The following is a 14,322-nucleotide window of genomic DNA, read 5'->3' as shown; positions in this document are numbered from 1 at the left end:
GCACTATGGGTTATAGTAAATGTATGTTTTAGACAGTTTGGCTTTTTAGTTTTCTAACATGAAATAGGAAGTCGGCTGTTTGTGTTCATTTCCTAGGTCACAAAGGACACACTGTCATTCCACACAGCTCATTGCTGGACCCTTCTCACTGCAGTCAAGAAGCCGAGTGGAGCATAGGATTCCCTGGGTCTGTCTGTGACGCCTCGGTCAGCTTCCACCGGCTGGCATTCAACAAGCCTTCTCCAGTGTCTCTGCTTGAAAAGGATGTGGTTCTCTCAGACTCCTTCGGTAAGTAGAACACAATCATTTAAACCACTCATTTAAATACGTTTTCCTCAATTTTCATCATCATCTTCTTGAGAACACTGGGAAAAGCATAATATTTATATCAGTCAGAAGCCAGGCAGGAAACAAATATCACACCCCAAAATGGGCTGGTGAGGAGTATTGAATAAACGCATGGACCAGCATGACATTCTGCTGATTAAGGAACCTCCAGCCAATATTATGACAGACAGCAGGAAAGCTGACATAGCTTTAGGATCAAGACAGTAAAAATATACCATTTTTTCTGCCACTGAAAGCAAATTATTTTGATTATCTTTGCTGATTGAAATAGGATGGGGGGAGCATCTGCTAGGTCAATAGCTGCACAGAGACTGTTGATTTACTGATTTGTTTCAGTAAAGCTAATGTACCTGGAACACCAGATGCGCTTGACATCATTGCCTGACTAGATTGCATTAATTTACTGTCATTATTCATGATGCATCTGGCATATGCACCAGCCAGACAAGCAAGTTAAATGGGGATATGGTAATAACCCTGATTCTCACATGTCTCAGATTTTTCACTGTGGCGTTAATATGTGCATTTTCCCCCCCTCAAGGATTTAGAATTGCTTTTCTTTTATCTTGGTAACAGGGTGGGGGGGCATGGTTCCTAGAGTGTTCACTCAGTCCTTCCTGCGTGATTTTCCCTCCCTCCATTAGGAATTCTTCCAGTTACTAAGTATATCTATTCTCATCACATCTGACCTGGCCTGCCCTGATTGGCTCAGATCTTTATATCATTCCATCCATCCATTCATCCACTCATCCATCATCTGTCTATGAATTATTAGTTAAAATATCTATCTACAATTAATCCACTCTCATATCACTGTTCTGATAGACTGCAGATTTTGGAAAATAGGAAAGGCATTGATGAATCAAACATTTGCTATCAGGTGATTCTCAAATACAGTTTTCTACATTTTCTGCATAAATCTAAATGATGTAGCTTCTTGATGACAGTGTTCCCACATTTCCACATTTAATCATATTTACAAGGTAGAAACTTGCAATTTGAAACTAAAATTATGTATCTCAATATAGGCCAAGTGAATTTTGAAAACATGTAGCATAATTATACCAGCCCTATTATAACTGCTAAAATTATAGCTGGGTCAAATCCATCAGGACATGCTGGGGTTTTGTTATTCCACTCCATGTTATCAGATCCTCTTGGAAGGATATTTCTTGTGAGAATTTCAACTTCTGCCCTTCTTCCAAACAAAGTTCTATGTCTATTCCCACTATACATTTTGGAACTGGAGGAATAACCATAAGATGAGCCAGTGGCCTCAGTGGACCAGGCATGAGACTGAGCAAAGACTCATTCTAGGGCCTGGCCTTCATAAGCTGCCACTCCAGCTGGTAGACCATGGTGGCATTAGGGTGTCTGAGGGTTAGTATCAGTTCAGAGCCAGAAGCTAACAGCTCTTGGAAGGTCTGGATAGTTTCCTCTCCTTAGTATGCAGTAGCCTGATAAATGGCCACAGATTTCTCCCACTCTGTGGAGCTGCTTCCAGTCTGTGAATTGGCTTGGATCTAGGGAATAGGTAAGAGGTAGCAAATTTCCACTTGGGTAACTTGAATTAGATTTCTGTCCCCCAAGATCTATATAATTTTTCTGTCTGTGTATGCCAAAGGTCACCTTAGTATGCTACCCACTATTCTCCTGGGGGAGCCTCTTTGCATTGCAGTGACAGAGGTTCAAGAGGGCATGTTTCACCCAGCAAGCACTTTTAAGTCTTTGCACTGTCAGTTCTGCTAATAGCCGATGGACCAAAGAAGTCACCCAGTATCCACAGAGCAGGGAAGTCTATTCTGCCCTCAAGGAGGGGAGAGGAGTGGATATTTGCTGAATAATCCAAATTATCATGGTTCTTCTCATACCCTGCAGGTCTTCTTAAACTGTGAGTTTTTAGTGCCTCTGGTCATGGGCTTTTCAAAACTTAATGCTAATTCATAAGCCAAAGAATCTGTTCCTCCTTGATATTGGAATTTGTTTTGCCTTATCCCCAAAGGAAAAGAATGGCAGTTTATTTTGTAATCTTGCTCCTAGCTTCTTCCACCTAACTTTGTAAGGGAAGAGGTTGCAAATTTAACATAAAATTCAATCAGAGATGAAAAGAAGGAGAGAAGGGAAAGGAAAAAATAGAATTAATTCATTAATCACAGATGTTTTTCTTTATATTGTGAGACATCTTTTCAGATCTTCAACTGAAGTTGTCAGGCATTCTCTCAAATTAAATTTTTTTCCCATAACAGGTAGTTCAGGTTCCAAGTTCATCATTCACAAAATTTAGGGTATCATGGCCAGTGTTAGAGGTAGGTCTACTTTAGTCTAGTTCCTTAAGGGCTCTGAATCAAAGTTTTCCATTCATACTTGCTAGGCTGATTTTGATTAACACAACCCATATAGGAGAATCTAATAAAGTTCTGGACTTATATTTGCATACTTTGCAGATCAAGGATTCTGAAGAATTAAGTTCTTAAAAGAATATAAATGGAATTATATTTTAGATCAATGTATTTTAAAAATTGTATTGATATATTTAAGCCCTTTTGTCTTAGTGGTCATTATTGTCATCATAGTTCAATTTTATTTTTCCCTAAGGAATAAAGGCTCCATCTCAATTCAGAATTCCAAGTGAGAAAGCATTTTATGTTTCAGTTAAGTGTGATATTGAACAGTGGGACCTTCAGGTAAACAAAGACATTTAGAACATAAGTAATGAAATACTACTATACTGACCTCTTTAGAGACTTCCGTAGACTAGAGTAATATTTACCTTTGCACTTGTTCATAAGAGAAGGAATTTTCTAGATGTAGAGATTACTGTGATTCATTTTATGTTCTGTAGGCACAAGCATTGTTCCGTTTCAGAAGAAACGACTGACTCATATGTCTGGATGGATGGCTCTGATTCCAAATGCAAAGCACATTAACTGGTATTTTAAAAGTGTAGATCACATAACCAACATTTCGTATACGTCAACATTCTATGGATTTAAGGTAAACAAAGAGTTGCATAATCCATCTTCTAATAATTTTGATTGCATATTACTCAAAAGCAGCCCACACACTCATCGTTACACCAATTGTGAGGCCCAGAATGCCCTTGTCTCACATATTGACCTGGTAAAGTCCTGCACACTTTTCATGACCCATCCTAAATCTCAGAAGCAAGCCAAAAAAAAAACCCCTCCTTTAAGAATCAGAAGTAAGCCATCTTTCTGCCACATTCCTGTAGTACTAAGCTTGTGCCCTGTTATTATTACCATGATAATAGCTAACATTTATTCAGTGCTTATGATGTTTTGGGCACCAGTTAAGGGCTTTATTTTTGTATTATGAAATATAGCAAATACAGAAAATAACAGGCCGAGTCCTATATACCCACCACCTAGCTCTATCTGAATCTAACATTCTGTGACTATGTACTTCAGATTTTTTTAAAGAAATAAACATTTTTAGGTGAACTGGAAGTCCTCTGTATGGCTTACTCTGAAATCAATCCCCACTCTTCACTGCTAATGGTCACCAGTATCCTGAATTGGGTGTTTTCATCCCTGTTCACGTTCTTCTACTTGTACTACGTATGGGCAGCAAAAAAAACAATACCTAGCACTGTTTCAGATGTTTTGAAACATTATAGAAATTAAATATTCTCTGAATGTATACATATATATGTATGTGTGTACATATATATATTGAGAGAGAGAGAAAGAAAGAAAGACTTTCATTGCCTTAGTGATAGAGTTAGCGTTATTACCATAGACAGGTGAAACGTTAATAAACAAAATATAAATGCAAGATGAAAACCAAACTAAAACCAAAAGTTAAGTTTTAATATGGGGTTAATTAATTAATGTCATCAAAATTAGTGTATGTTATACAGGATATTAGCATATAAAACAAGTCACATTTTTTGCAAACTTTTATAGGAAGAAGACTATGTAATCATATCTCATAACTTCACTCAAAATCCTGATATGTTTAATATCATTGATATGAGGAATGGCTCTTCAAATCCATTGAATTGGAATACTAGCAAGAATGGAGACTGGCACCTTGAAGCAAACACGAGTACTCTATATTACCTGGGTATGTATTCAGTAGGCAAAAGTGATTGTTTTATCTATTGCTTCATCTAAAGGAGGAGAAAAATTGCTTACTGGGCAAATGTGTTATATAGTGCCTTGTATATAGCAGGATTCAATAAATGTTTGTTGAATTAAAGAATGGAGACTAAATTTACCCTGGAAGAGGCTTGACTTAAATTTATAACTTACATTTTATGTTTGGAGGTAGCACCAACACTCATAATTGGCCCCAACATTTATTTCACAAAATTAGAGGAAATGAGTACAATGAACTGTCATATATTTTGTTTCCATTTTTATTATTTAATTATTTTTGGAAAATAAAAATATTTAAGAGTACAGTTTAATCGAGTTCTAAAATATTTGTTTTTGTCAAGGTATTTTGACTCTGCTTCTTAATCAGACATGTGCATTTTGTCAGAATTTTTTCATACCTATTCCATACATTTGAATTATACCAAGCTACTATCTAAAGAATATTTTCAAATTGCCATATTTTGTTTACATTCAAGTACTTTGATCATCATGTTAGTTTAAACTGCTTTTACTTCACTTTCAGTGTCAGGAAAAAATGGCCTTCATCAGAGCCAGTCCATTTCTGGGACCCTGGATCCTGATGTGAAGGATGTTGTTATTAATTTCCAAGCTTACTGCTGTGTTCTCCAGGATTGCTTTCCTGTACATCCTCCATCAAGAAAACCAATTCCCAGGAAGCGACCAGCCACATATAAGTATACAGGCCTTTTGTTCGTTAATATACTTCAGTAGGTCTTCACAACATCCTTTCCATATGTCATCCTGGCTGAGATACTGGTGCCCTCCTCCTGCACAGTAGGTCCCAAAGCACTTCCACACTCATTGTTTCACTTGAGCCTTACAACCACCCTGATGACAAAATGGAAAAAAATCTCACAAAAATTATGTGTGAAAGTTACTGGGAATCTTATACTTGCAGAACGTTAGATCTGGATTTTTAGACCAACTCCCTTATTATATAGGTGAGAGAGCTGAAGCCTGAAGACCTTAAGTGAATTACCTGAGATCACAAACTTCCAACAGCACCAGAAACTGTGTCCTCATTGATACAATGCTTTCTTAGCAGGTGGCATCTCTTTCTCTAGAATAACTGTCTTTTTGTGTCTGTGTATGTGAGTGTTTTTATTTTTATTTATTTTTTTAAATAAATTTATTTATTTATGTTATTTATTTTTGGCTGCTTTGGGTCTTCGTTGCTGCATGCAGGCTTTCTCTAGTTGCGGCGAGCGGGGGCTACTCCTCTTTGTGGTGTGCGGGCTTCTCATTGCGGTGGCTTCTCTTGTTGTGGAGCACGGGTTCTAGGTGCGTGGGCTGAGTAGTTGTGGCGCACGGGCTCTAGAGTGCAGGCTCAGTAGTTGTGGCGCACGGGCTTAGTTGCTTCACAGCATGTGGGATCTTCCCGGACCAGGGATTGAACCCTGGGCCCACTGCATTGGCAGGCGGATTCTTAACCACTGCGCCACCAGGGAAGCCCTATTTTTTATTGAAGTATAGGTGATTTACAGTGTTGTGTTAGTTTCTGGTGTACAGCAAAGTGATTCAGTTATATATATATACATTTTTCACATTCTTTTCCATTATAGATTACTACAAGATATTGACTGTAGTTCCCTGTGCATACTTGTTTTTCTATTTTATATATAGTAGCTTGTATGTGACAATCCCAAACTCTTCATTTATCCTTCCCCGCCCCCTTTCCCCTTTGGTAACCATAAGTTTGTTTTCTATGTCTGCGAGTCTGCTTCTGTGTTTTTGGTTTTTTAAAAATTTTTGGCTGCATTGGGTCTTCATTGCTGCACACAGGCTTTCCCTAGTTGCAGCAAGCGGGGAGCCACTCTTCGCTGCCGTGCGTGGGCTTCTCATTGCTGTGGCTTCTCTTGTTGCGGAGCACGGGCTTTAGGTGCGCGGGCCTCAGCAGTTGTGACACACGGGCTCAGTAGCTGTGGCTCGTGGGCTCTAGAGCGCAGGCTCAGCAGCTGTGGCACACGGGCCCAGCCACTCCATGGCATATGGGATCCTCCCAGACCAGGACTCGAACCTGTGTCCCCTGCATTGGCAGGCGAATTCTCAACCACTGCGCCACCAGGGAAGCCCTGCTTCTGTTTTGTAAATAAGTTCATTTGTATCATATTTTAAATAGAATAACAGTCTTGGTCAAGTCTCATAATACAACTTATTTAATTTTATTTCAAATATTCAATTTCCTAAATATATATTAAGTCTTCTAGTTAAAAATAATTTTTCTGTCTTTGAAACTTATAAAGTCCTTTACCTTTATTTCTCATATGAAACATAACTTTCTACTTTATATTATAGTAATTACCATACATGATGGTACTAGTACACAACAGTACTAGTCTTTAAGACCCTTAAAGGCATGATCCTGATTTGATGTATATTTGTGTCCCTTATGGGCAAATAATAACCATACAAATAACGATGGTGATGATAAAAGTTAACAATTAGTGGTCACGTAAGAGCCCACTACTGTGCATCAAGTACAAATCAATATTATTTATTAAGTGAATTACGATTTCAGAATATACAGATTCTGCGATAACGTTGCACAAAAGAATAATAATTGAATTTCTTTATATATTCATTCAACCATTAAAAAATAGCACCTGCTACATGCCAGGCACTGTGCTGAGCTCTGAGATTCAGTTGTGAACAACATAGATGTGGTCCCTGCCCCCATAACACTCACATTCTGTCCAAAGAGACAGATGCCAACACAAGCAAACAAACAAAAAAGTAAACAGAAAATAAAGCACATGAGTTTGAGTTGTGATAAAGGTTGTAAAGGGAATGGATAAGGGGCTGGGACAGAAAACAACATGGCAGGGGCCTCCTTTGGGTGGATGGTTAGGAACAGCCTCTCAAAGGAGGGGATATTCTAGCTGAGAGCCAAAGGATGAGGAAGAGCTGGCTGTGTGAAGGTTGGGTTCTAGGCCAAGGGGACAACTTGGGCAGAGGCCCTGATGTGGGAAAGAGTGTGGCATATCCAAGAACTGAGAGGAAATCTGCATGGCTGGACCCTTGTGAGCAGGGGAGAGTGGCCTGGGCATAGCATTGGAAATAAGTGGAAATCAGACCATTCAGGTCATGCAGGCAGTTAGTGTTAAGAAATATGAGAAGGCTTTAAATGTTTCAGCTGATAAGTGACATTACATTTTGAAAAGGCCACTTTTACTACTCTGTGTAACAGAGGGACAGTAGAGAAAGCAGGGAGGCTCATAAAAAGAGTCTAGAGAACTTCAGAAGAAATACGGGCCATAAAGGTTATTGGCCAAAAAGCCCTAGATAGTCTAAGGTAGATAAAATTATTCAATATTTACTTAATATTTATTATGACTCATTAATAGATTTAGACTGGTATAGACCAGGATGTGATAGAGGTATGTGTTGATACACTACATGTATATGTCATAGAATAGGTGTTTTTCCTCTCACAATATGAGTTCTGCTCACTGGAAATAGCTATAATTGGAATTATTAATTGGTATTTTGCAAATAGCTATCAGTGAAAACAAACAGAATCTTGATCCAAAACTGGTACCTCAGGACTAGAATATACAGGTCTAGCTACACAACACACAAATGCTTAGTTTAAGAAGTACTGGGCTTTTTTGATCGTAACAGTGGGCAATTAGAAGAAGAATGTATAACATGTAGTATAGTGCTGCTGGGGATAAGAATGAAAGGCTTGAGAAAAGCTAGATGAACTCAACTATTGAATCTGCACAATCCTGATGAATTTATTTAGTTAGATGGATACAACCTTTAAATAAACCATTGAGATTGCGTCATGAAAAATGTATTACTGTGAATCTAAATAATCCTAAATGATCGTTTAATTGCTAACCTCTTTTAAATCCATGAAGACAAAATTTTTATGACAGGATTTTTGATCAACAGATTTTTTAGTAATACAGCTTAGTAATTCAAATGTGTGATAAAAATATACTTTTAACGAAACAAACTGTTTTGGCTATTTGTAAAATTCCTGCATTAGTATCATAGAATTTTTAAACATTTTTACTAGGTCAGGAGAGCAACCCCTGTGAACATTTTTAAATGGGAAAATGCAATCAACTTTATAATAATATTCTTTGTAACAATTTGCACTGAGATAGTTTCAAGCAGGCATAGTGATGGAAAGTGGAGACCGTCTCTCTTCCAACTGTGCTTTCCATATTTATTTCAATGTAACGTAACCTTCACTCTGGTTATAGACCTGCCGTCCTGCCCCCAGCCCAGCGGCTTACCCTCATTGACCCACCCTTGCCTATTCACAGACCATTCTTCCAGCCTTCCCTTCATAGAATCTAGCCAACTATATACCCTCCTGTCCCTTTCCCTATGAAATAGCACCATATGTAAGGGTCTTTAAATGGACAAAGGATGCATTTCTTTTCACTTCTCCACCATGTGAAATCTTATAAGGAAGTTAAGTTATTTACATTTTAGACAAAATTAGGGGATCACAATAAGGATTTAGTAGGAGAAAATGTGATTCGTATTGTGGGTGGAAAGGAAGTTTTCTTCAGTGGAGAAAAAACTGTATATGTAATTGTGTGTGTTGAGTGCTTTACTAATAGCCTACATTAGCTTGTGTATTTACTGAAATTACAAACTATCCAATTTGCATTCTGTCATCCCTAAAACACCTAGTATAGTGCTACACTCTAAGGAGATGCTCATTAAATATACAGAGATAAAACTTAATGGAAATTCTTCTTTTCTCTTTTCAGCTTATGGTCAAATGATTCTTTTTGGCAGTCATCTCAAGAAAATAATTATACCATACCTCACCCAGGAGCAAATGTTGTTATTCCTGAAGGTAAATGCATAAATGTAAATAAATAAAATGCTGTGTTTATACCACAATAGTTAGCAGTTAGGGTAGATACCTTTATGCAGCACGCCTTGGAGAAAGAGAAAATGTGAAGAGATGGATTCAGTTGTCGTGTCCTGGATGTCAGACGTCGCTTCTGGGTTTTATGTGGATTTAAACCGGAGTATTAAGAATAATAGATTTTCTGAGAGAGACAAGAATTAGTCATTGTGTGGAAAAAGGCTCACAAACTTCAAAATTAGGACTCACTGATAGGGCTGTCAGTGTTTTATCTATAGGCTATAGTCTATGGATTATGTTATATTCCTTATATTAAAGTCTTGTTTTATAGGAACATGGATTGTGGCAGACACAGATATTCCACCAATGGAAAGACTCGTTATTTGGGGGGTTCTAGAATTGGAAGATAAGCATAATGTGGGAGCTGCAGAGTCTTCTTATAGAAAAGTTGTTTTGAATGCTACCTACATATCACTGCAGGTAAGAGTGACAGTCTTATAATTTATACCCTTATTAGCCAAATGCTAAAATGTTGGAGATTTACTAAGCAAATTATAAGAAAGCATATGCACCTGATGTGATTAAAACACAACTGGCTCTACCCCATGAAATGCAAGCCTAAGTTCAATATATTTCTGCTCTCCTTTAAATATTAATGACACATTCCTAAAGCAGTAATTATCATGCTACTTTTTAGTGTGAGGTTTGCTCATTTTCAATCCTTTAGAATATTTGTATTATTATTAGGTAAAGCTAAACTCACAGCTTGCTGCAACTAACAGAGAATCCACTGGCGTTCTGAGGAAAAAAATTAAAAGATTTCAAGCCTTTTTTTTTAAGAAAGCAAACAGTATTTCTTAAAATGAATGAATGTAGATGGGATTATGAAAACCAGGAGCAGACTAATAAAAAAATGTCAGTTGTTTGGAATAATCACCTCATTCTCTCATAAACCTCAGATGGTCTTGAACGTGTAATAGTTTAATCAATTTAATTGTTCTGTCAGTCTTTTATTGGTGTTCATTTAAAAGAATAGCTTAACCAAAAAGCTATTAAGCACCACTAAAAAATAAGTGGGAGCTTTTCTTTCATAAAACTAGGCCTTTAATGCTTTAAAGGTGTGTGGTATTTTGGTTAGATACAGAGCTTAGAGGTAAATTAATGCTACAATTGAATCCTTACCTCTCTGTTTAATAGTTTAGTAACAGGTTACGTTATTTGACTTCTTTCAGCATCAGTTATCTCACCTATGAAATGAGAATAGTAATTCCAATTCATGGGTTTAGTGTAAAGATTAAGTGATATAAAATATGTAAAGCCTTGCATGTTATGCCTGGCATAGAATCAGCAAGCATTTAGTAATAGCAATTTTTATTAACAGTGATGGCTCATGAATAACATAGCTTAGATATAAATAGAAGAGTATATTTTATATATGCCGCATTATTTTAAAGTACAGTGTGATCTGTTCAAGCACTAGTTTAGGTTTTAGGAGGTCTCAGTTTCAGGTCCAGTTCTGACAGTAAGTAGATGTTGAATTTGACCTTGGAAAAATCATTTAAACTGCCCATCCCAAAGTGGATGGGTTAAATTAAGGTCACTTCTAGTTACAGTACTGTTCTTTGTAAAACAAAAATTCATTCATTTTTACTAGGGGAGGCTGCCAGTCTTCCTAATTCCTTTTTTAAAAAATATTAATTTATTTATTTTATTTATTTTGGTTGTGTTGGGTCTTCCTTTCTGTGCGAGGGCTTTCTCTAGTTGTGGCAAGTGGGGACCACTCTTCATCGCGGTGCGCGGGCCTCTCACTATCGCGGCCTCTCTTGTTGCGGAGCACAGGCTCCAGACGCGCAGGCTCAGTAATTGTGGCTCACGGGCCCAGCCGCTCCGCGGCATGTGGGATCTTTCCGGAGCGGGGCACAAACCCGTGTCCCCCGCATTAGCAGGCAGACTCTCAACCACTGCGCCACCAGGGAAGCCCCCCTAATTCCTTTTTTATGGGGAAATTTTTCCTGCTCAGTTTTGAAATATTAACAATTTTCTGCTTCACTGCAGGGAGGTAGATTAATTGGTGGCTGGGAAGATAACCCTTTTAAAGGAGAATTACAGATTGTTCTTAGAGGGAATCGTTCTACTCCAGAGTGGGCTCTTCCAGAAGGACCAAATCAAGGATCAAAGGTCCTAGGTATGTGTTTCCAGATACCAAAAGAGTCATATTAGTTTTGCAAATCTACTTTAGAACATGTAGCACTAAAAGACTTGTTATGAGTTCATGATGTTATTATGGTTTCAGAAGTTTTTACAGACATTGATTTGTAGGAACAGGTTATAAAAGTTGCTGAGATTTTAAAAAATTAAATCATGTCACATTAAAATAGATACAGATGTGCATATTTCCAAAATGTAATTTATTGCAACACTAACATTAGTGAATCCCTCCATATGTATATTCTTTCTCTAATCTGGTTTTCTTCGTAATCTTTCTTTTATATAAGCAATAATATTTTTCATATTTTAGTACTTTTCCCCTAAAAGGTAACTTTGTTATGTATTATTCCTACATAGTATTAAAAATCTGTGGATCGGTTGGCTCTGCTATTGATCTCGGGTGTTGAAGCAGGGTCTTGGTTCCCCGCCAGTGATTGAGATCGGGTTGCAGTGGTGAGAGCACCGAATCCTAGCCACTACATCAGTGGTCAGTGACAAGGCCCTGGCCCTACGGCTTTGCAGAAAAAGAATTCCCACAAAGACGGAAAGTAGTGAAACAAGTAAAGTGTTTATTAAGAGAAAAAAAGAGTACAGTACTTTTGGATAGACGCACGAGTGGACTCAGAGAGAGAGTCGTGCCCTCGGGGCAGTTTGAATCACTTTTATGGGGCATTTCTTCCCTGTTTCCTTTGACCAATCATTTTGATTTGCCTGGTTCAGAGTCCGTATTTGGTGTATCTTAGGATTTTTCCATGTGTGCGCGTGCATCTCTTAGCCAAGATGGATTCTACCGAAGAGGTCTATGGGTAGTGAGCATTAGTTGCCATCGCTTAGAATCACTCCCCTTTTGACCTCCAAGGAGCCTTTCTGCTCATGTGTAGTCGGGGAGGTCTCCTGACTTCAATTTTCACTGCAAAGTAAAGGAGCTGTTACAGTGGTGGATTACTGGACTGAATGTCAATATTATGACATAATATGAGTGTGTTTCGTGTTTGGTAATTGCAATCATTGTTGCTTTTGTTGTGGTCATCCATTTACAATGCTTGGTGTCAGTCTATTTATCTCTTGTAAAAATAAAATACAGTGTGTGTGTGTGAAAAAAAAAAAAGAAAGACTGGCGAGAATTCAAGGAAACAACACTTATGTATTGCTGATGGTAGTAGGAAAATATTCTGAAAGTATCAAATTTAAAATATACTGACCCAAGTGAAGAAACTTACTCCATAAAAATAAAAGCACCAAAATATAAAGAAAAAAAAAAAAAAGAATGAAGAATATGTGGTCTCTTATCTTCTATCTGGGCAGGGCCCAGCCTCCTCTCTCAATTGTCCTGTTATTCCCACCTCGGAGTATCCGTCCACAAGGAATGAACTCAAACCATTTGTCCTGGGGGCCCTTATGTCTCCTGCCTCGCTATCAGTTATCCAGTCACAACTGTTGCTAAGTTTTAATTTTCCGGTTGCATTTGTGTGGCTGTACATATTCCTATTGGAGCCTAGAAAGCAAAGGACCTGAGAGGGTTTAATTTGGTCCTAATAAATAACTGCTTTTATTAATACCACTGCATATTTATTTAAAAGACACATAAATGTGCTTCAGTTGCTCCGATGTACAATTTCCAAAACAGTGACAATAAAAAAGCAGATTAAAAAGTGGCTTAAAATTGAATTAGCTCTTGCGAGACAGACAAATTCAAATCTTAAAGAAAAATTTCCTGAGGCAGACAAATTCAGTCTTAAAAAATATTTTTTTGCTTTTATGTGTTTATTTTTTTATTTCAAAAATAACATTTCTAGCAACACAGAACAATATCAAGAGAAAACATACATCTTCTACTCTCCCCTTGAGGAAACTAACATTAGCAATTTTTACATGTGTTTTTCATGCTTTTTATCTATGCCTGTATTCATATTACATAAAATGACTTGTGGTGCCTTATACAAAAACATGGTCAAGCTAAATATATTACTGTGCAATTTTCTTGTTAACATATTATGAATATCTTTCCAGATCGATACTTAACATGTAACTCTTCATTTTTATAGCATATTACACTACAGTATTAGTAATATATTCTAATTTACTCCTTCATTCTTATAATGATATACATTTGGATTAATTCTAGTTTTTCTAATATTTCCAAATATTGCTGTACTAAGCATCCTCATTGATGTATCCTTGTATACTAATTCAATTTATAGGGACCAGATCCCTAGAAGTAGGGCAAAGGGCCAAAGCCTTCTTATATAGCCCTGAGCAGATAACCCCAATTCTTTCCATTCATTCTAAAATGTTCAATCGCTTATTAAAATATATCTACTAACTGTTTCATTTTATACTAGCACGTAACTCAGTTCTATGCAGTGAATAAATAGGAGTGTGTTTTTCTCCTGCAGGGGTGTTTGGTGAGCTGGATCTTCATGGAATTCCACGTTCGATATATAAAACTAAGCTCTCAGAAACCGCAGAGGCAGGTTCCAAAGTCCTCTCTCTGACGGATGCTGTGGATTGGCAGGTAGAGGAATTACTACGTGGTGGAAAGTGAAAACACGCCATGGGTCAACTTAAGGTTTCTTCTTTATTCCAATGGACATTTGTTTTGTCACATGATTAACCAGAAGAGAAATGTATGTTTTGCAATTAGCTGGCACTCAAAAAGCTGACTTGATAGCAGGCATTTAAAAATTGTGGTGTCAAAGGTTCTCCAGAACATATAAAGAACATTATATTAGTTATGAAAGGAAAATATGAAAGTTTGGGGGTAAAAAATATTTATTTACAAATTCT

The 14,322-nt window shown here is 37.4% G+C and overlaps 1 protein-coding gene across 2 annotated transcripts in view; it reads left to right on the top strand.

Moving 5' to 3' along the window:
- Positions 1-14,322, top strand: part of PKHD1L1 (PKHD1 like 1) — a 155,758-nt gene that overhangs the window by 97,768 nt on the left and 43,668 nt on the right. For both annotated transcript variants that reach the window (XM_057532372.1, XM_007188783.2), the window contains 8 exons: positions 97-288; positions 3,191-3,342; positions 4,275-4,434; positions 4,993-5,164; positions 9,224-9,312; positions 9,659-9,807; positions 11,383-11,512; positions 13,932-14,050. In XM_057532372.1, coding sequence (XP_057388355.1) covers positions 97-288; positions 3,191-3,342; positions 4,275-4,434; positions 4,993-5,164; positions 9,224-9,312; positions 9,659-9,807; positions 11,383-11,512; positions 13,932-14,050 — 1,163 coding nt within the window. The remainder of the gene's footprint in view (positions 1-96; positions 289-3,190; positions 3,343-4,274; positions 4,435-4,992; positions 5,165-9,223; positions 9,313-9,658; positions 9,808-11,382; positions 11,513-13,931; positions 14,051-14,322) is intronic.

The sequence above is a fragment of the Balaenoptera acutorostrata genome, chromosome 17 (genome assembly GCF_949987535.1).
Source record: "Balaenoptera acutorostrata chromosome 17, mBalAcu1.1, whole genome shotgun sequence".
Taxonomy (NCBI): Eukaryota; Metazoa; Chordata; class Mammalia; order Artiodactyla; family Balaenopteridae; genus Balaenoptera; species Balaenoptera acutorostrata.
Note: the sequence above shows the minus strand (reverse complement) of the source record. Positions and strands in the feature narration are given on the sequence as shown.